General features: G+C 41.8%; 2 protein-coding genes across 2 annotated transcripts; one reads left to right on the forward strand and one right to left on the reverse strand.

Moving 5' to 3' along the window:
* Positions 1–322: 322 nt before the first annotated feature.
* mat1a (methionine adenosyltransferase 1A) lies at positions 323–6666 on the forward strand (the record flags this gene model as incomplete). Its single annotated transcript, XM_079280146.1, has 9 exons — positions 323–389; positions 2670–2747; positions 3138–3260; positions 4432–4544; positions 5452–5595; positions 5796–5921; positions 6008–6100; positions 6210–6392; positions 6529–6666. The coding sequence occupies 9 exons, from the start codon at positions 323–325 to the stop codon at positions 6664–6666; spliced, it is 1065 nt and encodes a 354-aa protein (XP_079136272.1).
* Positions 6667–9612: 2946 nt separating this feature from the next.
* LOC306785423 (transmembrane protein 150A) lies at positions 9613–27433 on the reverse strand. Its single transcript, XM_079279792.1, has 8 exons — positions 27260–27433; positions 26534–26770; positions 23102–23149; positions 22583–22669; positions 21397–21464; positions 17024–17151; positions 12989–13166; positions 9613–12630 (listed from the first exon to the last, which is right to left on the reverse strand). The coding sequence occupies exons 2-8, from the start codon at positions 26596–26598 to the stop codon at positions 12374–12376; spliced, it is 831 nt and encodes a 276-aa protein (XP_079135918.1). The 5' UTR covers positions 26599–26770; positions 27260–27433; the 3' UTR covers positions 9613–12373.
* Positions 27434–27935: the final 502 nt, after the last annotated feature.

A 27935-nucleotide genomic window follows, 5' to 3' on the forward strand; every position in this document is an offset into this window, starting at 1 on the left:
CCCCCTCTGGAATGGACTGTCCCATGGATTCACATAATGTGTGTGCGTGTGTTTTTGTGTGTGTGTGTGTGACAGAGAGAGAGAGAGTGTGCGCGTGTGTTCTCTTAGCCCTATATATTGGGCCATGTGGACACAGACGTGGAGTTTTGTAGGATAGACTTTGTATTGTCTGCAGGGCTTTTGGCCTCTCTTTCTTCATTTCTCTCTCAAAGAAAAGCAGTAGGAATATAAAGCAGCCCTCTAGACTGCTTGTTGGAGGGAATTGAGGAAACTTTAATCCCTGAAAGTCTTGCAGAGTACCTGGCCCTGTAGAAGAAAAAACATGAGTGACACACTGGAAGAGAGCTCTTTCATGTTCACATCGGAGTCCGTAGGAGAGGGACATCCAGGTGAGTCTTCAATCAACTTGAGCTACTTGTGTTTAATGTAAGATATTTAACAGCTCGCAATAAGATCTAAATATTGATTTAACATTCCTACCAAAAGTGTAGAAACATGAATATGAATGAACTTTATGCAAGTTGGACAACATGTCCAAAATAGCTCATCAGTGCTCGCCAAGCATGGTTGGTATTCCATTCACAGCAACATGTGTTTACTGCCCCTCACTCTCACTCTCACTCTCACTCTCACTCTCACTCTCACTCTCACTCTCACTCTCACTCTCACTTATGGGCAGCAGTAGGTGAATGTGTGTGACACACTGGTGTAAGGTTGCACGCTCAGGAAATGCAGAGTCTATCCTGGGATACAACTGTCATGTTGACATTAAAGTTGTGATAATGCAAGCCAAAATGTATCCGCAAATTGCTGTTACTGAACGACGTTTTCCTACAGCCTGAAGCTAATTAAAATGACCCCTTACTGTTCTCTGTGGATTGCTGTTTGATGTGGCTGTAAACTCATTCAAGTCCAAAAATTGACAATCCCATGTTGGCAATACTTTACTTTATGTCAGCATTTATTGTCAATATATAAAATATTAATTTAAATGGTTTATAACACACTAGTTATAAGTAAATACAAGTGTTTATTAATGTGTTTGTCAACAACTTTTACTCTTGTGGGCACCCATAAGTGGAGGCTGGTGTATGATTATTGGCAATATATTCAAGACAGTTGTAATTATTGAAAATATGTCTTCATAGGAGAAGTTATAATCTCTGACAAATATGGTATATTTAACCCTTGAAAATGTATTCATGGCTGCTTAAAACTACATTATAATGTGTTATAAACCATTTATTGCATGTTTATATGCTGCTTATAAATGCTAAATAGGACTAAAATAAAAAAGGTTAAGTGTTACACAGGTGTTCAGACTTAAAACCTAATGATAAAAGCTCAAATTACCCTCTACACTCCTTCTTCTAGACCACCCACCTGACCCACACCACCTTTGTCAATGTGTTAAATGTGTTGGAAATATCTAATGAGTCCCAATCGGTGAATCGATAATCAGTACACTCAGTAGACCAGTTGGGCAGCTTCACTGATAATGGCAAAATGTGGCTGAGCGCCCAACATTATGTAAAACCACATTAATACATTTCACTGATTTTGATTTGGAGAAATTCATCTTGGCTGTGTTTTTTCAATTCTCATATTTATTGAATAAATATTTATGATAGAGAGATATCATATCTCATAGACATTACTTGAACTCTTTTCGGTCTTAAAAACGACATTAAAATGGAAGAATTTAACAAAAGTTGAAGACCCAGTTAACAGTGAACATAAATGAAGAGAAAAACAAACACACACGGCAATATAAAAAAGGCACTTAAGCAATTTCCAAACCGTCTTTTTAGTGTGTGTCATCTTAGTCCCGGTTATAACAGCAGTGCTGGGAAGAAGAGCAGATGGCAACATTTTCCAGAAAACATGGTCAGCAGTAAGACGAACATTTAAGTTATTTTTTTGTTAATTCAATATTTCTTATAATAGCAGAAGGTTAATAAGGCATTAACTAACAGTTAAGCCTCATGATGTAATATGAAGATATATTTTTAAGGGTTAACACTTCCCATACACAGTTTGTACATTCACTGATGTGTGTGGCCTTGGTAGAAGGCTGCTATACAAACCTTTTGATTTGATAACACATCTGGGCTGTTCTCACAGGTTGTGGCCATTTTTTTTGGGATCAACGTTACGTAATCATTCAGCTGCAGACTGTAAACCAACTGCAAAGCCAATCTGAGTAAAGATATAAAACGTTTCATTTAATTTGTTGTATTTCCCCATATCTGAGAATTAAGTGCTGAAACGATATTTTTATTAGGTTCTCCGTGTCACGTCGAGCCAATGCAACCAGATGTTGATGTTGTTTCTGACGACCTGTGTGTTGCATTACTTCAGCAGGATGACAGGGAGAGATGAAGGAAGTGGTTAGCGAGGCTTTGTTCTGCTGCTGCACTCTAATCCAACTGATGCAACTAAAACTACAACACACTCTTCCTGTTCGGAATATGAATGTGTTACCTTTCAGGGAAATTTTTTATAAAACAGTAATAATATGACAATATATATATTTATATATATATTTATTTCATTTCAAATGCTGGAATTACTGCCTCAAAAAGCTCATAGATCAATTACAAATTAAAATCACGGTGTCTCTTCCCTCAATCTAAACATCTAGTTTTATGCTTGGTGCCTCTCCACAGACAAGATTTGTGACCAGATCAGTGATGCTGTCCTGGACGCTCACCTGAAGCAGGACCCAGATGCCAAAGTGGCCTGTGGTGAGTACACTACAATTCAGATTGAGTTATTTTTGTTTGATTTTTGTCAAACATGGAGACAGAGAAAGAGAGAGTTTTTTTTTACCATCTGCAAGTGAGACAAAGGGCAACATTTGGTCAGTTTTGACATAGATAAGTGAAAACAAACCTGCTGGCCGAAATTTAAGTCATCTGGATTGTTGAGTTTATTTCCTGTTTTTCAATATTAACCTCTGAGTTTAACAAGATGAGCACTATGAAGAGCAACGCTCTGAATTTGCTGATATCGCTGTCATGTGTTTGCAACATCTATTTCCAAGCGATCAAAGTCAAAAGTAGACCTGTGTCCAAAATGTTCGAATATCACAAAGGTGTTTAAAAGCATGTGCAATGTGTTGATTGTATTGACAGAGACCGTGTGTAAGACTGGCATGGTGTTGCTCTGCGGCGAGATCACATCTCGGGCCAACGTGGACTACCAGAAGGTGGTGAGGGAAACCATCAAACACATCGGCTACGACAACTCTGACAAAGGTGAGAAAATAACTTGGAAATCAAAGATTTACCACATTATAATGCGGAAATTCATAATTATGAATGAACATGAATGGAGATAAACAAACACAAAAGTCATCGCAACCTCAGCCTCTCCTGAGAATATCTAAATAGAAATATGCTTCTCACAAAACAGACATCTGAGTTTTGGTGCAGCATTTCAATTATCATAATTTTCTCAAAAAGTTAAGACTAACTAACAAGAATGTCCCTGATTCTAGTCCGATCACAACAGAACATTGACGTGATGTAACTGTACGGACTCTGTACTATGGCGGCTGGCTGACATGTTTTCTCAAGAAAAGAAAAAGTAAAAAAAAAAACGAGTTCATGTGTCTGAGAATTGTAAATAAATACTTCCTCTGTAATTGAAGGATTTTCCTGGAGGGAGACTAGAGGAACCTAGAGCCTCCAGTGAAGGGTGGAGCACTACGCTTCTCATCGCTGTCAGTTGATCTTTGGTTTAATCTAATACTATCATGAAATTAATTAGAAACAGCTAGTTTAGCATTTTGCAGGCCTGATTCATGGTGAGAACACATAAACTAAGTGTTTCTAGGTAGGAAGTCGCAGCATGTAACAAATAGTTTGTACAGTGGTACCTTGAAACTAAGGGGAATGTTTGTAACTTAAGAAAGATTTAATTTTAGCATTGTATTATGGTAATTACCAATTTTGACTTTCAAGAATTTGAATGCGATGTTAAAGGTTTTACCAAAAACATCAATCTATATGACCTCATTAATATCAGGTTATGACTCCATTAATGTCACCAAAATGTCATTTTTTGATCCAAATATTTCACTGAAATAACCAATTTATTGTTGGCAGGTTACCATACTGTTACCAAAATATTACTACACTAGTACTAAATAGTTTTGCCTCGTATCTTTAAATGTGTTTCCCCATTATTACACTTAGTTTTGACCCTTATTACTCTGTTACGTACATTTCTGTCTAATATTACCATGATATACCCATTGTTAATACCAAGCTTTTATCTGGTTATTGCTTTGCTAATTACATGGTATTACCTTAATTACCAAACGTTTACTTCACTATTACCATGTTATTACTGAGCTGCAATGTGAATTGCAACAAAAACAGAAGTAACATGCACTCTGCTCTGTCCTTCACTTTCCTTCTGTAGGTTTTGACTATAAGACGTGTAACGTGCTGGTGGCTCTGGAGCAGCAGAGTCCGGACATTGCTCAGGGGGTCCATGTTGACAGACTGGAGGAGGACATTGGAGCCGGAGACCAGGTACGACTGTTGCAACAGGACTCTGTGTCCTTTGGCTCATGTCGACTGCAGGGCTGGGTGATGGTGACATAAGTCGAGTATCATCGTTTGTTTGACTCAGTACTACAGTGTGAAAGAATTGAGACAATCCTGCAGAGGTGGAAGAAGTCCTCAGATCCTTTACTTAAGTAAATACTCCATTACAAATATAAGTCCTGCAAACGTAAATGTACGCATTCTGCAGAAAGATGGCTGCTGTGACTGACACATTAATACTGGTGCATGATAAATGAGGGTTGAAAAGAAGGAAAGACAAAGTTCTACTCCACAAATTTAAATTAGTTTTTTGGACTAGAGTAACTATAACTACTGACACGTACAATATGACAGAAGCAGAATTGTACTTACTGAGGCCTTCAGTACTTGAGTAAATGTATTTAGTTACATGTCACCCCTGACATTTAAGTGAAGTCTAAATCAATCTGTGACATCATGAAAATTTCAACAATTGAATTGAGTTTTGCGATATCTATAATACCACATTTAAGAATGTAAAATAAAGCTTGCTGAGTCAGGGTCTTCGTATAAATCTCTTCTCAAAACATAGCTTTATCTGAAAGCATCTTATTTTACTTAATTTATCAATTTCTTTTAGTTTTCTTTTAATGTTTTTTTTACCAACTTTTCTGTTTTGAGAAGTGCTCTTTTCGTTCATCAAATCTTATATCATTTTATATCAATATCACTAGCTCCAGCTGACTCCTTTCAGGCTGCCTTGTCGTGCAATGCAATGCATATCAATAGTTTATCATTGTCTATCCTTTTCTTTTTACAGATTCAGCCAACATGAATATTCGCTGCTGCTGCTGATCTGTGTCATTATATATCTATATATATATATATATATCTTTCTCTTCTGTCTCTGCAGGGTCTGATGTTCGGCTACGCCACAGATGAGACAGAGGAGTGCATGCCTCTCACCATCGTCTTAGCCCACAGACTGAACTCAAAGATGGCTGAACTCAGACGGAGTGGAACCGTCTCCTGGATGCGTCCGGACTCTAAAACACAGGTGTGTTGTCTTACAATGCATGCAAGATATCAGTGGTTTCAAGAGAGGGTCTGCACAAGAAAACTCATACAATCACAGGAAACTTTAATCACCCTGTGAGGACATTTGGGTCACTAAAGCGTAAATGAGAAAGAACTGTGGATGAAGTCGGTAATTATAACAAATTGCAACATGGTGTACTTTTTCTTTGTGTCTCACAGGTGACGGTGCATTACGACCAGAAGGACGGAGCCGTGATCCCCAAGAGAATTCACACCATCGTGGTCTCTGTCCAGCACGATGACTTTGTCTCTCTGGAGGAGCAGAAGAGAGTCATCAAGGAGCTGGTAGAGCCTCATAAACACTCCCACTGAACTGCGACTAATGTATTGCTTCGGAAATTACGGTTTTAATATTGCATTGATTCTGTCAGGTGATCAAAGCCGTGGTTCCTGCTGAATATTTGGATGACAAGACCATCTACCACCTCCAGCCCAGCGGCCGCTTCGTCATCGGAGGACCTCAGGTGGCCGTCACGCGCACACGAGCTGTTTATTTCAGATAGAAAACAAAAAAATACAAAGTTGTCACTGATTTTTTTTTTTGCTCATCTTTTCTTCTTCTCTGCCCAACAGGGTGATGCTGGTGTGACAGGCAGGAAGATCATTGTAGACACATACGGAGGGTGGGGCGCTCACGGCGGCGGAGCTTTCTCTGGCAAAGACTTCTCAAAGGTGGACCGCTCCGCTGCCTACGCTGCTCGCTGGGTGGCCAAGTCTCTCGTCAAAGCCAAGCTGTGCAGGAGAGTTCTGGTTCAGGTGAGCGTCCAATGTCATTCATTCACCCATCCAAACATGCGTGAGGGCTTAGGCTACGCCTAGATGACTTGGGTTTGAGGCATCAACGTGCTGATGAAATCCTTTATCTACCTGTCTCTCTGTGTGTGTGTTACAGGTGGCTTATGCTATCGGAGTGGCCCAACCTCTGTCCATCTCCTTGTTCACCTACGGTTCATCCCATAAATCAGAATCAGAGCTTCTCCAGATTGTCAACAAGAACTTTGATCTGCGGCCAGGTGTCATCGTCAGGTAAACATGACAACATGACCTCTGTATCCTTGTTACGCAAGATCGTTTTTACGCTGCTTATTGTTACCACTAGGGGGCACCAACGTTGGACATTTTCAAATTGTAATATCGGCTTTAAGACGGTGGCTTTAGTCTACATTTACATTTCCCTCAACATTTTTGCAGTGAAGGCTATATGCAGTAACGGATGGAGCGATTAGATAAACATTCAGTTGTCAACCCTGTTTCTACGACATGCTATACTGTGACTTTTTTTTTTGCCAAACAAAGATTCCGGTGGGGATAAATATGCTCATGCTAAAATGTCGTGGTTCTAAACATGTTTTTTTGAGATTGTTGATATGTTTGTCAAATGGACTGAAGCCTTTGTGATGGTTAAAATGTTGTTGTTGTTTTTTTGTGTAAGGAGTTTCCCATGTTACTGATTTGAACGTCATAAAAAATGATGCTTTATATAAGAAGACGTTGTTGTGAAACGCAATTGAAAAATATAGTAAAAATAATCACATTTAAGGGTTTAAATTTTCCCTAGTTGTATATTTGTCTCTACGCTGTTCAAGAACAAATGCCTGCAAACGGTTTTGTTGGAGATATGAAAACAACCAGAACTACATTCATAAAAGTACAACAACACAAACAACGTGGGTATTATCCTGTAATGTGCTTATACTGTCCTGTCTCACCTCTGTTGTTGCATTTCCTCTGTATCCTCCCTAGGGAACTGAACCTGAAGAGGCCGATCTACCAGCAGACAGCCTCTTATGGCCACTTTGGTCGACCAGAGTTTACTTGGGAGATACCCAAAAAGCTTGTCGAATAAATACTCCTCCTGCTCGTCCTGATCGACTTATGTGGAGGCTCAACGGGATGTTTCTTCGTGGACTACAACTGCCAGCCCCGTCAACTTATAACACTTTTTTTTTAATAGGAAGAAATAAAGCCAAAGCTTTAGGGATGAGTCAGCTATAAAGAGGCGAGAAAATAATGAAATGCACGAGTGGTTGTAGCCAACAGACGTATATCCTAATGGGACACTCTCCCAACGAGAAGAGACACATTGCAGAGGACATCTCAGTAACCAGTCCACCCCCTTCCTCCTTAAACATCCAATTATTGTTGCTTCAGAAATATACGTACAATCATCAATCAGAGATCTTTCCTGCTAACATAAGGGAACACCACAGCGAGTACAATTCTCTTAAGATAAATACTTCCCACTAGAAGACGTGTTTTACCTCAAAGCTGTGAATATTCCTTTACGTGACCAGTAGCGTGTACAGAAACAACCTCAGCACTTAATTTACTATGGTTGACTATCAATGTCAATGTAATTGTTGCTCAACCAAAGGCTCAGCTTCAGAAGAAATGTCTGTAGAGGTTTAGGACTTTGTGGTGCGTGTAACAACCCGTGCTTTCATCTACTGCCACATCGTTGTCGTAAGAGAGGCTTGACTGCAAAATTCCTTTTCTACGTTTCTTTTTGTAAGGAAGCTGTTTGCACTGTCGTACAATCACGTTGTACAACAAGACGGGTCATGAAAACGTGGGGAGAGTTATGATCTCTTCAGCATATGTTACAATCAATCAAGTGTAAAATAGCCGTGCAGTCTTGTGTTGCCATCTGGTCTTATCTTCTGTCATCCTTTAAGTACTTTGTTTTGATATCAGCTCAACTGGTGGCTGATTTGTATCTGATTTATATCTTTGTCTTTTTTTTTTTTTTAAACCTGCAGGCCTGTTGCTGTGAGGCCGGAGATGTGGCTCATTTTAACAAATAACTTGTAGTGTCTTCTCTCTTTGCTCTCTGCAGTGGATGACCAAGCTGCATGCTGTTGAGACTAAAGCATTTAGAGCACCACTGATGTCTTAAAAGTGCTGCATTCTAACAATGCTACAAGTGTATGCTGATCTCTTTCTATATCTTTGAGATATTTAGCTGAATTCTGACTGAATGTGAAGTGCTACGTTTGCTCTGCAGCTCTGTATTGCAGATCGAGATCTTTCCCGTTGGATTTAGAGGAAAAAAGGGAGCGTTTATGAAAACACTTTTCGAAACAGGGCATTTTATTTTAAGCCAGCTGTCACCATTACTTAATCACAAAGTATTCAATCAAATTCTGAATTGGTTTAGGAGTGTGAACAGTATTCACCTTAAAGGTTCATGTCTGCAGAGGTTTAGGACTTTGTGGTGCGTGTAACAACCCGTGCTGTCATCTACTGCCACATCGTTGTAAGAGAGGCTTTACTCTATTTAATGTGTTGATCGTCTGTCAACTCTGTTGGTGGAGAAACTGAACAATGTAAACAATAAAGAAAATGAAGATGTGAACTGTCGTCTGGCTCAATCCACAACATGCAAGATTAGAGTTATGTGGTGAAGATGAATTGCATTACATCAAGTCAATTATTGTGTTGACAGCAGTTTTTATTTGTTGAACATATAAAGTATATATAAAAATGCGATCATACGACTTTTCAGCAAAAATCGAATTTACAACCTGAACCTCTTTGGTTTTCATTATTAAATAATATTTAAGGCACATTTTGCATTTGGACAGAGAAGAGTTGCGTAACAGATGTCTGTGAGGGTTACAGTTGCTAGTTTGTCAGAATGTTCTCACTATTGACGTGATATTGCATCACATGACTCACAAATAGTTCACTGATAAAAGCACTATTTACATGTTTTCTAACTAATGAGGAACTATGCTATTTGTATGACGTCTTTATGGCGTACTATACTATGACTTCATCACAACTTCTTTCATGAAATACGAGATTCTTACTTTTTTTAATGACATACTGTACTATGTGTTTTGAGAAAAACAGGGAGTGTTGATCTTCTGTCAACTCGGTTGGTAGAGAAACTGCAAATAATTAAACAATAAAGAAACATGCAAGATTAGAGTTATGTGGTGAAGACAAAAATTGCATTACATGGAGCAAATGATTATTTTAACAGTTTTTATTGAACAGTTTCTTTTTATTGAACATTAAGGCATTTATATATATATACGCACATAATCATATGACTTTTCATCAAAATAGAATTTACAACCCAAACCTCTTTGGTTTTCATTATCAAAATAATATATAAGGCACATAGTGAGCATTTCAACAGAAGTATTGCGTAACAGCTGCTAGTTTGTCAGAACGCCTTCACCAATCATTTACTGATCGCATGAGTGAGATTCTTGCAGATATTTAACCATGTTGGTGTGAGCAGCATAAGCATTCTGACAAGCTAACTATACAGGAATGTTTTTTATTTTTAAGCTTTATAGAGTCTGGATGAACAAAAATAATCTATAATACCATGGCTAACCACCTATATTAAGCAAAAACATGAACAAAACAAATGGCATTGAAACAGAGACAACAGAAGGCAGACGCAAGCAAAGTTCCTTCTGCTTTGAATCAAACAATGCAGCTGGTGTCGTAACATTTTCCTGAGTGCAAAGGTCAGACCGATCAGTAAATATGGGGAAAAAAAAGGAACAGAAAGTGGAGATGTTGCTATGAAATGAGGAGGGACGCATAACGGACGTTGCAAAATGCGAATCAGATGATGAGAAAATGTTTCAAAACATATTTTTGTAACGGTGAGCTGGAAACGGGGGCATTATGCATCGCTTCCTTACATGCAGAAACCATTCAGGGAGATCACAATCGCTTCGTAAATGTGTAAGGACAAAACGTTTCTCGCTAGAGCATTTAGCTTAACACTTCAAACCGTCGGCCTAAACCTGGAGGTGACTGAATATTCGCCGTACAAAACAAGTTTCAATTTAGAAAAAGCAGTCCTGTGAGCTGGATAACAACATTACAGCTCAAATGCAATAAGCCGTTTGACCAGTAGGGAGAAGCAGTGGATCAGAGCCGTGTCTGGCGCCGGTTCCACCGTCCAGCTCATTCCACAGAGCAGTGTGAGCACGAGCTGTTCCACTTCAGTCTTCTGTAACACATCGTAAAACTCTGCCCCACATGTGGCCGGTTGCGGTGTGAGGGACTGATATTTTCACTGTATAAAAGCATACTAACGAGACTATTACTGTTGTAAACCCTCTGCTTGCTCCGTTTTCTCCCCCCCCCCCTGGAGAGCTCAGAGTGTTAATGTTATTACACTGAGACGTTGAACATTTCCAAAAATATATAAACAGATATTCAGGCACAACACAGCGCAGACCGTTAGAGGAAAAGCACAGAGAAGAGACAATGAGGCCAAAACAAAATAAAACTACACTGATAGATGTCAACATATTAAGTCACGTGTATCTATTAGCAGGGAGCATTTTTCAATGTGAACAACAAATATCCACTTTGGTATTCCTGGCACTCACAGGTGTGCATGCAACCTTCTGTCCCTGCTCCTCCACTCATAGTACTACTAGTGGTAGAGTACTACCAGTTGTAGAGTAGTACGTCTCCATCGTATTGCTTTCATTCATCAATATCACAATCAAAGCTGAACTCAGGGACCGTGACAGGGAAAGGCCTCGTGTCTTTTAGCACCGATGTCACAGGCGAGCTGATATTTGGTGTGAATCCTGCTGTACAGTAACGCGTCGGCAGGACAGTGCAACTCAGTTACGTCTTACATAACAAATCCTTCCTTTTCCCTTTGTCCCCCTACATCAGTTCGACATGCTGAAAAGAAAACCTCTTCACTATGGAGGGTTCAAAGAAAGAGTACGAAGGCAAAGCGATGACAGCATGTTGTGCTCCTCCGTGTTGGGGAGTAATGAGATGCAGCCCTACGTCCGCAGGACCTGAACACGTGACCTCACTAAACTCAATAAACCAGTGCTCTGGCTTGAATTAGCTGCTACGCATTTGGCCTCTGGACACTGTATCCTCTCCTTCATGTTCTTTGGTAGAACTCCACAGAGAGGAAGTTGAATCATTTTGAGGTGTAAGGTTGATCTAGAGTATTTCTCCTAACAGCAGGGGGAAAAGACACCGTGTCATGAAGGTTACACTTACTAAGGCACCAGGTCTATGGTTTGTTCTGTATGCAGTTCAAATAATCACCAGAAGCAACACAAAGACCATGTGTGCTCGGTGTGAGTCACATGGATACTAAAAAGAGTTGCTGATCCAAAACAAAGCTTGTTGATAGTGCTTGTTTTTAAAAGCTGCATGAAGCAATTTTTGACCAAAAACCAAAGTGACATAAATTGTTATGGCTAACGTCTGTGCCTACTTGCACATCCAGCGGACAGAGAGCAACATTATTATCCTAATGGCCACCTGAAAAATATAGTAAAAACAAATATGAGTCCACTATCACTTTCCTTTCAGCCTCGGTTAACCGGCTCCTGAGAAAGTGAAATCTGTGTCTCCAGATCGCCAAATTGTCTACTATCTTTATAATCCACTCTTAACTTTGGCTAGAGTCGTACATTTACTGGATCTGATTGACAAAGTACTCCTCTGCTGGTCACAGGAGTTGGGAGACAATTTGGTTTCACACGTGTGCAAAGTGCAAAATACAAAGAAAGTTCTTTAGAGCCACTGAGCTCTGATGGGAGCATAATACAAACCAAAGTCTCCACTGTGGCAGCAGGTCTACACCCCGAGGGTTGAAGTAGTAGAATCCACTCTGCCATGAGCGTCCACTGGCCCGGTTCCTTTCAAAACTTCAGACGAATGTGGCTGGAAATGAGAAACTCTTTCGACAAGGACTAAAGAAGCCAAGACGAGCCAGCGGTCTAGAGTATGGACATGTTTTCGGGTTGGTGCGGATGTAAAATGGGCCCTCCCAGTGATCCCAGTGGGTCCCCCTTGTGTTCTTTCCCAGCAGGTACTAGGGTCCCTCTAGACAGCACCACCATGGTATCCGCCGACATGCCGGCAAACTCAAAGGCAAATGTCCCATAAAACAGCATGATGATGACGCAGAACACCCATTCGAAGATGGCCGACGCGTGTTGAAGGACGAAGCTCTCCTGACAGAAGAACACACCGCCTGAAAACATGGTTAAGGAGAACAGCAAAGCAGGGTGTGCTCACCATGAAGCCGCTGTGTAGACAGCCTAATGCTAAGCTAAGATAACTGGCAGTAGCTTCATATATCCCTTATATACAGCATTGACTGTAACATGTCCTCCACCGTGTCCACTGTAAATCTTTGAATGTATATCTGTGACATATGACCCACAACATGAAAGACGGGATTTGACATTGAATACTGGAGGGAAGCTTGTAGTTGTGACATAATGTGACGGAGACGTCTCCGTCCGTATTCACGCTGGCAGCGCTACGCTCTATTCTAAAGCACTCGGCAGCCTCGAAGGCTGCCACCTGTTAGTGGCTAGAGAGGATACTGAGGACCAAGGCTACGAAGGCCAACAGGGCCATGCAGAGCCGGAGGTGGGCCACGTTGTACTCCCCCTGGGTCTTGGCGAGTCGGTAAGTCAGTGCCGACTGCAGGCACACAAACAGCATGCTGGTGGGGAAGGCGATGCCTGCTCCGACATAGTGGAGAACTTTGGCATTATCCACCTGTCGTGTAGAGAAAGGAGACAGGAGGAGAGGGTGGGGGAGGAAAATGGGTGAGACAAAGAGAACACACTAAAGTCTGCAGTTTAGCTGAAAACACCACGTGGGAGCGATCAGAAGGGGGCAACATCACACAAGCTCCTGCGTCAAGCTGTCGGCTCCGACTATTCATTGTTGTGTAACACTTTGTTCGAAGCCTCCAAAAACCTCTTTTAATAAAAGAGTCGAGAAGAATACGTGGAAATGAGAGGACGATGGGAAGTAAACGACAGCAGCACCACAGAACGCCTCCTTATCCCTGCCGGGCACAAGAACGATAAGAAACAATACACAAAAGAGCTGCTCAGGATCCCCCCCCCCACCACACACACACACACACACACACACACACACACACACACACACACACACACACACACACACACACACACACACACACACACACACACACACACACACACACACACACACACACACACACACACACACACACACACACACACACACACACACACACACACACACACACGAGATGTACTGATCAGAACAGATAAGAGACTCAATGGCGCATTAACCAAAGCTACAAACATCTCCAAGGACCAGACTAATGTCGGTAGATGACACAGAACTGCTTTCCTTGGCTGATGCCGAATAGTTAAAGCCTTGTGTTCCTCTGCTCCACGTAACTATTGGGGATCATTAGAGCAATGGCCTGGAAGTTATTCAGTTTGGGCTTTTAAGCCATTTGTCCGTTGAACCGGCTGGTACATACTGAACATTCTTGGGCAGTAGGCTAATCCTAGCAGTGACGGTGTAAGATTTCCAGACAATTCAATGTGGAGAAGCACACACAGCCAAAAAACAAAAGGCTTTTCTTCGATCCGTCTGTGACATCTCCAAAGCTGGGAGTGAAGACGGGAGATGAATCAGAGCACGGCCGTTACACGTTTTTCCACGTTTCTGATCAAAAAGTGTTCACAGTGGGAATTCTATTTTGGTCTGGTACCTTCCACAGTGAAGTGGCTGATGTTACAAGATCCTTTCTACTCCATCAAACTGGCACCGTGGGGGTCCGAGTTTTGTAGTAATGCCAATCAGTTTCTCACTATACCCAGTAATGGAAAAACACACAAACAACAACCATATATGCTTTGTTCTCCTGGTACCTCCTCATTCTAACCGACGTTTTAAACACATCCAGCTCCTCCATCGTCCCATGTGAGAGGTAAGTAAATACCTCTGAGTGTTTGGAATGATGATGTTCGGATAAAACAAGCAATCTGAAGATGTCACAAGAAATTGTGAGGGGCATTTTTTTTAAACCATTTAAAAAAATATTTTATAGACTGAAGACCGGCAGATTAATCAGTAATGAAAAGAATCAATACTCGCCACAGCGGTGTGTGCTGTGTGTCATGCCTGGTGTCCTAGATTCTCTCACTACCTGCAGCTAAAAGTCACCATAGTGTGCTCCTTCAATCTGTAATTTCCTTAACGTGTGGTGCCACAACAGTTCTCATTCACCGTCACTCTGAGACATAACCTCATGAGGAGTAATGTGTGTCTATGCTTCATTGATCAACCATCTAAAATGTGTTTAAAACGGTGTGCTGCATTGTGAATGACGCTGTATCACGATGACAAAGGAAGTTCAGTGGGCAGAGCGGTGATGGGTGTGAGGATGTCACAAGCCAACCGACAACCAGCTTTCTGTCAGCTTAAGCTTTCGCTATCTGGAAACTGAAACAAATGACATTGCAAGATACGCTAAACGCTTCCAACCGTTTACAACACACCTGCTGCAACAAACTCCTTAAACATTAATCATCACCTTCCTAAGCCATCATCAGGCACATGTTACTCATGCTTTCAACTGTTACCCATGAATACTTAAAGGCCTTAAAATAGAAACATTACATGGGACTCAATTTGTCCAATCTTTTATTTTATTTTAAAATATGCAATGTTTTGCAAAGAACGGAAAGAATTTCCACAAAATGGTTTTGGAGCTTTTGGTTTTTATCTGAAGAGCCTTGGTCTGTTGTCATGAAGAATATATCATTTTAATAATCTTGACATACTTTCATCTCTTCTATTGTACAACAATTCATCTGCAGCCGTGTCACATACGCTAATCATACATTTAAAAAACGCAACCACAGCTGTTTTTACACTTTGTACGGATAGAACAAACAATATAATGTTGTAATTAATGAGTTTTACAGACGATGGGAGGAAGATTCGGACGCTAATCTGAGCTAACTGTGGGCTGTGGCTTCATCATGCACACCATTCATCCCCCACCCAACAGAAAGGAAGAAGAAAGGTTAAGAGAGATAATGAGCGAGAGAAAGCAGAAGGGAAACACAGCAAGTGAGGAAAACAGCAAAACTAAACAAAATCTGAAACTTATACACAGCTATTGGATTCAGAGTGATGCAACACATCAGGAAAGGCCATGCTGACAGCGGGCATCATCTGTAAGGGAGCATGCAGGGTTAGCAGAGTCCGGACAACTCTTACGGTCCTCTTTCTTTCTCTCCTCCTCCTCCTCCTCCTCCTGAAGGCAGCCTGAGAGCTACCCATGTCCCTCTCATAGACCTCAGTGGGGCAGTGATGTGCTTTTCCATCATCTATTTATGTGCTTCTTGGCCCAAACCATCAGACCACCTGACAGGAAAAGCGCCAGTGGCCACACCACAGCTGCGCTGCCAAAGCCTGACTTAACACACAGCTACAAACTGAAGCCGTTGTGTTTCTGGTGCTTTCTCCCTCTTTGAGCAGTCGGGTGTTCAGCAGATTTTGGCTGCTGTTCTCTCCTCTGAATCCAAATTGTTTGTGGATGTTGTGTTCCTTTGTTTTGGGGCTTTGCTTCATCTTGCCGGCATAATATTCCGTGGTGTGGTTTGAACCGTTTTAACAATGACGTCTCTATTTCCATCCCCACTGGAATGTCCCAGACTATAAGAGATGCAACGTCGTCTACGTTCACTTCTGCGATTGGTTAAAGACGGGGGCCTCTGCTAGACACGCCCTGTCTGCCCCGTCCTCTCCATGCATGGCCAGACTTGATGACTCACTTCCCCCTGGCTCTTCCCGTATAATTCCTCCCAGTGCTGCAGAACAGATGCCCCGACGGAGAAGCGGGAAGAAGGTGAAGACGACACACAAACCTGCCATGCACACCTTTTTCCACACACACTCCTCTAAAGACAGTTCTTCTTCATCTTCCTCATCACACACAGAAAACATTTAGCTAAGTGTGCTTCTCATTTGTACCACACCTATCAAATAGAATCAGTAAAGTACACTGTAAGTCACGTGTTTTCTCCCTCCTCGTTTCTCTCTCTCTCATCATTTCCTGTCGACTCTTGAACAATCTTTTAAAAGTTGAAGGACAGAACCAGAATTGTAACATTTCATAGACGTATTCAGCCTTTCACCACAAACAATCCCTCCTCCTCCAGAAACTCCCCGAAGACATTTCACACATAAACACACACTGGGCATGTAGCCAGGGACCCAAATATTTAAACTTGAAGAAATTATCTTTCCAAAGAACAAATATCTACAGGGAAGGACTTTAGATCAGGTTCGGTCACTTTAACTACCAGAAGGAGCAGGATTGTGTCTGTGAAGGCAGAGCAGACTGAGATATAACGTGTGATAGAGAAAAACACTGAGACATCTCAATGACGTGGTTTCAATAACAACATTCTTGAACACAAGTTGGTGTCATTGTATGTCTTGTAAGATAACAGAAGGCAACAAATCTGGAACCGGAGAACTTTTCCATCATTTCCTGCAAAAGTTGTGGTTGAATTGCGTCCGTTTGATGAAAGTAAACTGGATCAGCGTACCTGAAAGTTGCCCACCATGATGAGTCCGGCGGCACAGATCCAGCCTGTGGAGAGACTCGCCGTGTTGAGAACACAGTTCTGGTGCTTCTCAATGACGCGGGCGTAGCGGAGCAGCACAATCGCCGCAACTACAGCACAGGAGAGAGACATAAAGACACGGAGACAGTGAAGATGAGGCTGTTATTAGGACTATTCAGCAGCAACACAGTGACAGTGACAGTAACGCTTATTCTGGAAAAGTACCCGGCACACTGTTGGTACTGCATGTTATTATTTCACATGGCCTGGCTTCAATTTAACTCAAACACTCAAACACCTCACTTTGCCAAAAAACACAAAAGACTTCCTTGGAAGGTGATTAAAAAAAATCCCAAAACGTTGGATTTCTCTGCCAAACAAAGTAGGAACATGAGAAGCAGGAAATGGCGGGAAAGTGAGAACGCTAATTTGGTGGAGGGGGGGGGGTTGGTCTAAGTGCATAAGATTAAAAAAGGCAGAGGGAAACGAAGTACAGTGCATGGGACAGATGACTCCTGATGTGCTAATGGTCTGTGACTGGGGGTATTGTTGGTGCACCGCCGAGCTGACCCCCGCTTGGTTTCTCTTTGTTAGCTCCTCGCGGCTGGTGCTCGGCGAGGGCCGACTGGGCTCGGCGAAAGCGGAGCACAGGGGGCTGGTGGAAGCGAGGAGCCTGAGAGAATTAGAGGGGACGAGGAGCCCCCCGTGTCTCGACCCGAAGGAGATACAGTCTCACAGACTAAACTGTTGTCTTAAATCTGTCACCCTCTGTGCAAGAGACGGGCTTTAAGACCGTCTGTGCTGCCAAAAGAGAATATAAATAGAGGCCGTGGCCACGGAGAGGAAAGAAAAACGCCAGTGCCGAACTTAACAATGTCAGGCTTTGTCTCCACTAGTCAGGGTTTGGATACACTGCGGCCCGTCTGGCTCTGAGCCAGCGTCTCAATGAGGACACTGCTGTCACATGGTTAAATGTAAAATGTTGAGATGTGTTTTGAGTAGTTTCCTGTTTGTACAAAATGTTAAAGTTCATGACTTTCTTCTACTAACTGCCAAGAAGGGGCACTGGGTATAACTTGTATTATTAGTATTTAGTCAACTTTAACGACAATAAGTCTTACTGTAAGAATCATTAGCCTTTTTCATTGTGCTGTATTTTAGCATGGATGTTTGGAAAATAGTATTAATTGTGATCCCAGTACATTTTGCTGTGAATAAATCTAACATTTTGCAATTAATCAAGATTTAAAAAAATGACAACTCTAAATCTAATAGGGACCATACAAACATACAGATGTACTATACACAGGACGTGTATTCGATATCTTGTGAGTGAAAGCGCTCGTTTGTGTTTCTCTCGGTTCCCTCAGCACTAGAATCATGTTGGCAAAGAGATTTCAGTTACAATCATGGAAAAACAAACAGCCGCATCTCCAGGCTCAGAGACAATCTTGTCTTTCGTTTTTTTCCCTGTACCGGTATTCCTTTCTTTAAAATGGAGAACACACTGAAAGTCAACTCGTTTCATTCGATGATGGCATCTCGGGCTCCCTGCTGCAGACTGGCTGGCTGTGGGGTTTTCCCAATTTCAGTGAAATGACTCTCTCGTCATTACAAAAGAGCACTGAGCCTGCTGGCATTCAGCATGTTACACTGACATGATGTATGCTTAAAAACACGGAGGAACATTTCCAACCATTGCTCTCTATGAGGAAATCCTTCATGGTTAGCTTTGATGTTGTGCACTCTAAAAGGCACACGTGTGCTGCTTTCTGGCATATTTCTTTGAGGATGCATGTCATGCTGATGAGTCATAAAGGTTACATGTGACGGCCCGGAGGTTTAGCCCAGAGTTCTGGTTCAAACACACCAATGTGGCTCCTCCATGGAAGCCAGCTTGCAACTGTGGAAGCTAAGTCTGCTCCACAGCGAGGTAGGCCAGAGCACATGGCCCGCTGCTGATCACAGTGGACACGCTGCAATAATAAATCTACCAAAACTGGTTTACAATTAAAAGGAATTTAATCCCACTGATACAAGTACGATTACAGTGAAGTACACTACTTCTATGAAATATTACTTTGGACTGAAAACTCTTCCCTGATCCCAGGAGACACGTCTGTCCTAGGATCGTACGCTAACGAGAAGAGAAAAACACTTCCTATCCCCGCCCTCATATCCGTTCGAAACTCCTCCCCTTCTGTCTATCCCAATTCCTATTGGCTAACTTCCAGGAGTGTATTCTCCTGTCTGTCTCTCTGTCCCTGAGTTCTCCAACACATTCAATGACTGTCAGTTATTGCTTAATCCCTTCTATGATAAACATTCCATATAATAGATAAGACTTTGCAACTTTTGGCAAAAGCTACATGTCTCAAATTCTACTTCTAGCTACTAATCGTAAAACACTTTATGCTTATCTTAATTATGCATTTCCAAAACACTTATGATTATGACTAAATATGAATTCTTAATTATGAATCATTAAACACTTATTATAACTTCTAAACACAGTTCTACGCTCAAATTTCTTACACAACAACGTGGACAAACTGTAACGGATGTACAGCCCTGCTGTCACAAGCACAGGCTTGCTTTTTGCCTTCACACAGACGTGAGCGAACGGTGTTGAGTGCATTTTCCCACAAAAAGTCCCATCAGCCACACCACACCTCGCAGTTAAATAAACTGTTCTGTCCCCACAAGGAGATATGTTTCAACCCAAACACACTGGCTGCATTCTCTCCCACAGGAGGTATGCCGAGAAAGAATACAAGCTTTGTGTTTGAAACATTTTGTGTGTGTACACTGGCAGAGAGGTGGGAACTGGGATAGAAACGAGAAGTGCAATTATGAGGCAATATACAGTTCACTGAGACCATGTTATCCCTGAGCCAACTGTAGCAGGCACAAAGTGAGACATAAATCAATAGGCTAAGAAGCTAAGCACCGGCTATTTACAACAGCCCGTTGTATAGCTACATGCCACGTCTGCTTAACTTTTGTACAGCCATAACAACTAACAGGTATTAAACAAGCGCTGTGTTCAGACTACTTGGATGGTGAAGAACAAATAGACACCGACAAGGATGCAACAAATGCACGATTAAAGAAGAAGATTGAAGCCCTCGAACCACCTGCGGTGGTGGTCAAAGATCTATTCAGCCGAAGAGTTACAACAGGTTTACACCTAAATCAAGCCACACATGAACCGTCCTCCTGGTTGAGCAATGGAGTCAACAGTGGAGACAAGTAATCTCCAATATTGCGTTGCTTTTGTTTAGCTGTAACACCTGAGATGTCATAATGTTTGACAGCCACATTGTTCGGTTGCCACATAACGTCTCCTGAATTGATTTGTCTGCCGTTCAGCATGCTTAACTGTACAACCACAGTGCAGCGCTTAGCCGACATCGCTCTCTCAGACAAACACTTAAATGTACGCGAGGTCGACGGTCTGACCTGCTTTTATATTACGCGTGTTTTCCTTGTGCCTATGAAAATACACACTCACCATGTGCTCGAACATTTGTGTATAATTCTATATGAAACCATTTTTCCTCCCCTTTCGTTCCACACGTGAGCTTTTCACTGGCTCTTGGATGGTGTAGTTGTAGGTTTTTTCACGGGACAACAAAACTAACTGGAGTCTAAAGTTTTAACATCAGCAAGAGAGTAAAACACATTTAGTACCAGCTACAAATGAAACTAATATCTCCTGCTGATGTAGTTTGAGAAACAAACTTTGTTATAATTCATACCTTATGAAAGAAATTTAAAGTGACGCTTCCTTTATTTTTCATCAATGCTATTTTACTTCCTACACTGCTTTTTAATGTTTCAATGAATGTTTTTAAATCTTCTTTTGCCTTATGTTTTGATGCTTTTAATGGTTTTATGTGACGTTTTGTTGAAATGTGCGATACAAATAAACTTGCCTTGCTTATGTATTAATTTAAAGCATTTATTTGACAACAGTATTTTATATATTATATAGAACTGAAACAGAAGATTCATCAGCAAATATTCTGGTAGTTGATTAATATATTTATACAATATTTGCTCGTTTTCTTAAATTTTATAGACAAATTGATGAACAGAGAAAATAATCAGCAGATTAAAGGAAAATGAAAACAATAGTTAGTTGAAGTGCTAAACCTGTGACTTCTTAACTTAGATAAAAAATAAGTGAGATGGTGACATAGCTAGTGTGTGTTACAAAAACATACAAAACAACACTATGATTGGTCTTCACTAGAACATTCAGCACAATGTTAAACATCTACCGTATACAGGAATCAGCGCTGTATTTATTGAGGCTTCCACATCATTCAAACCTGTTTTTAATGTCTTACCCATGAACGAGCCTGTGCTGCAGATGAGGCTGAAGAAGCAGCTTTCTGGAGGAAGAGTCCCACATTTACTGAAACAAAGAGTACACAAAAACATGAATCAGAAAAACATTGTGAATACAGCAACAGCACCACTAATTCGCCTCCTACGTTGTGCAACATATCATTTCTGCTCATACAGTAAGGAAGTGTGGGGGGGGGAGCCACGTGTCCTTACATCCCATCATCGAGTCTTTGACTTTTCACCCACAGCGTACTCTCTTCTAGGAATGGGAAATGTTTGTAGGAGAGGAAGGCAGGAGACAGTCGACACAAGCCGTCTGTGCCTGAGCTTCTGCTGCCTACAAAGCCAAAGCCGCATCAGCTGACTGCAGTCACGGACACGCACATTCTTCAGCACATTGACGGAAATGTAGATAACTCTTTGATGTATTTAATATTTTTGATGGATGGTTATGTACATTTAGTCAGATATCAGTATTTATATGTTTGAATATACAGTAATATAGCTGAAGAATGTGCATCTCTTCGACCATCGCCACTGAACTGTAGATCAACAGCGGCACTGCATTGGTGAAGATTACCTTTGAAACATTTAGACATTTCTATTTCTGTTGAAGTTGCACAAATAGTTTGAGGGCTACTTAATATGTCTTATACGAACCCTGGGATTAACAACACACAACTGGCCTTTGATGTTCGGTGCTCAGTGGGAGTAAAAGCTCAACAAAAGAGCGGGAGTGTCTTGATTTCCTCCCAAATGTAAGCCGACGCCCCTCTCACTCTCTCTGTGTGTTTACATGGTGAAGTGCAGACCCATGCTTTGCCTCTGAACTGCCACGGTGGCAGGCAGGATATTTCAGCCCCAAGTTATTTTCAGCGTGTGTTATTTTCAGCGCACATGCGCGCGCGCACACACACACACACACACACACACACACACACACACACACACACACACACACACACACACACACACACACACACACACACACACACACACACACACACGCGCACACACGCGCACACGCGCGCACACGCGCGAGAACCGTCTCCTTCAAGCTCACTCGCTTTTTATCAACAATGTGCCGACAGAGGTCAAGTAAAACAATGCCGCAGTGTTCCTGTTGTTAATCTCCAGACACAAAGAGACAGAACAGAGAGGTAGGGCTGGGCGTTTCTCACTGACCTGATGAGAGGTACATTGTCTAGTGTGCAGCACAAGGTTGGCCCGCTCTGCAAAAACAGATCTTCTTCACATGACTGGTTATATAACCTGGAACATCAAACATGCACGCACACAAACAAACGTTAAGTTAATGTTAAAAGACACACACAGAGCAAAATCACATTTATTCTATGTTCAATCCTGCTGGGAAATCTCCAATTGCCAAAGTTTGGTTCAAAACCAAAACAAACCAACAGACATATTGCTGGTTATTATTATCACATGTGTTCTCAGAATGTCTGGGATAAATAACGAAATAGTAATATAATGTAAATGTCTAGGCAATGTATAGTCATAGAAATAGTTGGTTACTCATTGACGGGGCATGATTTAAGAACAATGATTGATGTTAAATCCCACTTTCGATCTCTGCTAATGCGCTGCAGTTTAGCGTTTGGTTTGTAGTGCAAGAGTTTGTGAGTGTGCACAGGAATCAACAGAGGCATCATACAGCAAAATGCAGGATGAATAGCAACATACCAGTTATCCACGGGGCAGACATGCTGATTGTAGAGCGCCATGGCATACCTGCAAGAGAGAGAGAGCAGGATGAGCCACACGGTTCATGTGATTTTAGGATTACAGTGTCATACAAAGAGACCTGATGAGTAATAATTCAGAATGATAACTGATTTTTAAATTACCACAATTGAAAATGCAGTTAACTCTCTATGTGCGGAGCTGGTTTTGAATTGGCCACTTAAATACCATCTGTTCATATGTCCTGCCGGTCTGACCTGCCGCGGAGTTGTACCTGTTTTGTTTTTTTGTCAGGTGACCTGACATTTGAATGTTTCTTCTCACTCTAAACACTCAGGACACAAAAGACCGGTTTGTGCCGGTCAAATTGGATTGTTACTGCGGTGCATTTGGTCGGGTCACTGACCAGCTTCATCCACAGAGAGGTCAATGACCAGAGGACCAACAGATCAGATACTGTATTCTGACAGCTCAAGACCCTTATTGTACTTCAGATGAAGACTTAGATACTCCTTTTATAGTCAACATGCTCCACAGCAACCATATAGAATTATGCATGATAGTTTTAGCACTAATTCTGGTTGGACATCTCCGGGGGGGGGGGGGGGGGAGCAAAGATAAACTCTGCAGGGAAAAGCTATTGTCATGTTATCCCCTCGTTGTTCACACAGAGAGTAAAGGCTGATCAAAGTAATACTTTTAACTGACAGAGAAAGATGAAGTCAGACACAGAGAGTATCTGTCCTGATTCGTGAAAGCAGCCGGAGTTCAGCGGGAGGTTAAGTACCAATTAGGAATGTTTTCCCGGGCCGATGGTATCCTCCTCACAAACTGGTCTTTAAAGGACAGAGACGTATAATAAACACACACACAGCTATCCAGGCGGCACTAACAAGCACAGACACGCGTGTCAATGCACGCATACAGGATTCATGATCAATCGGTAAGAATTTAAAGCTGAACATCCTAATTTGAGTTCACATCAGTGTGATAAAAATACAATATAGCACAGCTGTATAGAGTTATATCATCTCTGCGTGCTTCATACTAACTGGAAAAAAATCAGGGCAGGAAGTCACTTTCAATAATAATAACAATCCAATAAATATTGCAAATATGCGTTGACTGTTTCATAGCAAAGCTGCACAGTTTCAGACGCATGTTCAGCTCTGGTTGAAGGCAGCATCAAAGGAACAGGTGAGACAACATCCACTGAACGCTTTGGCTCAACTTAAAATGTTTTAATCCATTAAATACACAGATGCTTGCCATCAGTCATAGCTCGTGTTTAATATTCAATTTTGTGGTCTCATAAAATGTTATCTGGATGTATTGTATTGTTCACCACGAGGGATCTACCCCCAAAATGCTCATCTTCAAACGTGTGAGCCAGCAGGTTCCTTGCCCAACGCCACATGTGACTGGTGAAATGCATGTGTATTTACCGACTGCAGCAGACGTTTGGTTGACTGGTTGGCATTCGGGTGTGTGAATCCCCACGTGAGAGTCCTATGAACCAGATGGCAGACATGTAAAGAGCACTGCTTGTGCATAATGCAGGGAGGAAACCCACTGGGGTGAGGGGAATATGGCCGTCAGGTAGAAAGCTGCCAGAGCGCCGACACCAACATGACAAAAACATGTTGCTTAAAGCAACTGTAGAGAATAACCATGGGACTTCATCAGACTAAATACAGGAACAGAAACCGTGGCCAGATAAAGTTGTAATTTTCTACAACTCTTGAGGCCCATTTTTTTTTTTTTATATTTGGTCAGCTTCCAAAGCTAAATAGCAGCAGTGCAGCTCCGGGACATTTCTACATAAAGAGGTATTTTTTAGCAGTGTGTGAAACTAGACTAGTGCATTCTGTGCTTGGAGGAGTATATACGTCAGTAATAATAGGTCTGTTTACATAATTAGACCTCTATCAAAGCTCAGCAGTGGTTGTAAACTGTAATTGCATGCCTGAGGGCAATATAACGGTGGAACAGACCATATATATATATATATGTTTTTTTGTATTTAGGATTGAACAATGTGCATGACGGCCACCAGATGCTGAGGGAAAGATCTGCTGTCGTTCTCTATTACACCTCCCGATATTTACCTTACTCCCAGCCACTCACCCACAGTGAGAGAGGGAGTTACGCAACATGTCACATCCTTTGACATTCCACTAGTCTAGAAACAAGGCGCCCTTGTCAAGGTAACGGGAAGGAAATGTGTTTAAAGGGACCGAGAGAGTGAGCAGCATTCGGCATCTTAACTTTCTACCGCAGATACAAACGTCAAAATGAGGAAGAAATGTGCAACACCAGCACAAAATGTTCACGTGCACATTCTACAACACAAGCGTAGGTCTGAAGCAACATTAACAGCTAAGCCCTGAACACCTGAACTCCTGGTCGGACTGTGAAGCGGCCATGTTGACGAGCACTGATTGGTCGGCACAGTCTCAGCTTTGGCATCCAATTAAGACAGCGTACTCCCCACGGTACTGAGCATAGAGGTAGACTACCGCAATCTGGAAGTGGGCCATCTGTCTGTCTCCCCTTGGGGTTAGCATTCCTCCTCCCGCAGTAATAAAGCAGAGAGCTGTCAGCCCAAACATAGCCAGGAGGTAGTTACTCTTTCTGCTCCGGTACAGCTGCTCAGATACCATGCAGCAGATAATTAAGAGACTCTGTGAACCTGCACATCTCTCTTTTAAAAGTGATAATCCCGTATCCTTCCTGGAGAACGTTAATCCACATGCAAGCGCCATGGCTGCCAGGAATTCTGGGTAAATATGCAGTGTGCAACAGAGGCTCAGGTGTCAAAAGGATTTTTGACAGAATTTGTAAGAATGTGGCCTGGTTATCACTGTGTGTGTTCTACGTGAAAGAACATTTGCATAATATTGATATTGTCTGCTATGTGCATGGTGATATCTGATAATAACATACAGATGTTAGATTTGAATTGTATTCAAAACAAATTGGTCAATGGCTTTGCAGGCAGAACAAGTGTGTGAAATCCATTTTTATGGTTCTATTACGCAGTAAAAATGGATTTTATGGAGTACCCTAGAGGGGATTTGCTTCATCGTTGCAGCATTGCACATTGTTATGTCGACGTGGAGTTATAAATTGCTTTTGTTTGTACATGCAAAATGTAAAAAAATCGGCCGGGGATCAGGGGATTTCTTTGTTTCTGTGGAAAATAATGTTTCTTTCACTTTTGACAGACGGTTACTGGATTGGCTGGAAGAATTACTCTGGCGTCACAAAATCTTACATCATAAGCTACGCATCATCCTTGACGTAAAAGGAAACTTGCACTGAGAACCACCCACTACCAACGCAGCAGTCTCACGTCGCTTGAAGAGGTACTTAGAGCTTAAAACATGGATTTAACTTTCTTTTTACTGCCAAATAAATGTAAACACTTACACCACCCATATCCCAGTGATGGTCAGAACCGGGAGGCTGACGGGCAGTATCATCCAGAGAGACATCTTCCAACACCTGGAGCAGCCACTTTCTTCTTTTTCCTCTTCGGCCAGCAGAGCAATATCTGCTCGAGTAGTACTAACATTTAACTGAGTGTGGCTGACATCTGCATCGCCATCGACTGATTCATCTTCTTGAAGATGGAGGATAAGTAGATGGACCGATGTGTCCTTTGAGCTGGTGAAGGAGAGGAGTGAGTTAGGATCATTCGTCCACTCATCAGAGAGCAATCATCAAGCCAGTTAAAGTAATCTAGTTCTGACACGTTGTGGTCAGGGTTTGTGTGATGCTCACGTCACTTTCATGTACACAGATGAGTGTACTGTAGGGGTTACATCACTAACATACGCACCTGCTCTACAGAGACCCAATAGACTACAATATCAACTCAATACTACTTCAGTGAAGCGTTGATGTTCTATTCTTCTTCAGTCAAGATGTTATATTGGACTGACTGGACCTGAGCTGGTAGTTTTTGTTATTTCAACTTTTAACAAGTTGTTTATTTAATTAACACAATAAATGACTTTCCTTGATAATAAGTAATATAATCACGTAGTTGTACTCACATTTCTATTTACAACTATTGTTTTGTAGGCTACATGCTAACAGCTACTCACCTTCACGTCCCACGCTAGCATCAAAAGCACATCTAACGTTACTCACCTTATTCCTGCCTGTTAGCGAGCAACTTTTTGATGTTTTTTGGTAACTTTCAGGACGCGGACCTGTCCTCAACACCTCTGGTAGCACAACACTATTCCACACCGGACTCGCGGGACACGAAGGAGTCTTATTTTTTGTATTTAATCCTGTCTTGTCTTTCCCGAACGAATGATATCCCGTTAGCTTGTTTTTCGCTTTGAATTGAAGAGGGGGAGGCTCGCTCTCACGCGCATTTGGACTCGTTGCATCGCAGCCACGAGACACTCTGGAGGAGCCAGCTGTTTGACTCCGCCCACAAACCTGTAGTGGCGGTGTGCGTTGGGTTTGTGTTTGGTGGCAGACCGAGTGAGCGGGTCGGCGGGGTCGAAAACCACATAACGACTAAAAATCTGTTTCATTACACTGTGTATCGTCTTTTTACAGTATAATTATGCGGACACATCATTTCACAGTTGACATTTTGAACGTGTCGAAGTTCGGTCACTGAGAGAAGTAAACCCAGCAGTTTCCCAGCAAGCAATTCAGATGAAGGAGGAACGATACTCATTTCCTTATAAATTCCTTGTAGGCTTTATCAAAGTCAATTTGATGTGCCTCTTACAAAATAACAACTTATTTTGTATCTTGTTTGTTGATGGATCGTTTGCTTATCTCAGTCTATAACCAACTACATCTG

This window comes from Melanostigma gelatinosum (genome assembly GCF_949748355.1).
Source record: "Melanostigma gelatinosum genome assembly, chromosome: 12".
In the NCBI taxonomy this organism is placed as follows: Eukaryota; Metazoa; Chordata; class Actinopteri; order Perciformes; family Zoarcidae; genus Melanostigma; species Melanostigma gelatinosum.

Coding starts and splice junctions, on each gene's coding strand:
- LOC306785423 (XM_079279792.1), bottom strand. CDS start 26,598: ATGTCTCTCTGGATGATACTGCCCGTCAGCCTCCCGGTTCTGACCATC. Junction 23,150..26,533: donor ATCACTGGGATATGGGTGGT/GTAAGTGTTTAC, acceptor TCTCTCTTGCAG/GTATGCCATGGCGCTCTACA. Junction 21,465..22,582: donor GACAATGTACCTCTCATCAG/GTCAGTGAGAAA, acceptor TCTTTGTTTCAG/TAAATGTGGGACTCTTCCTC.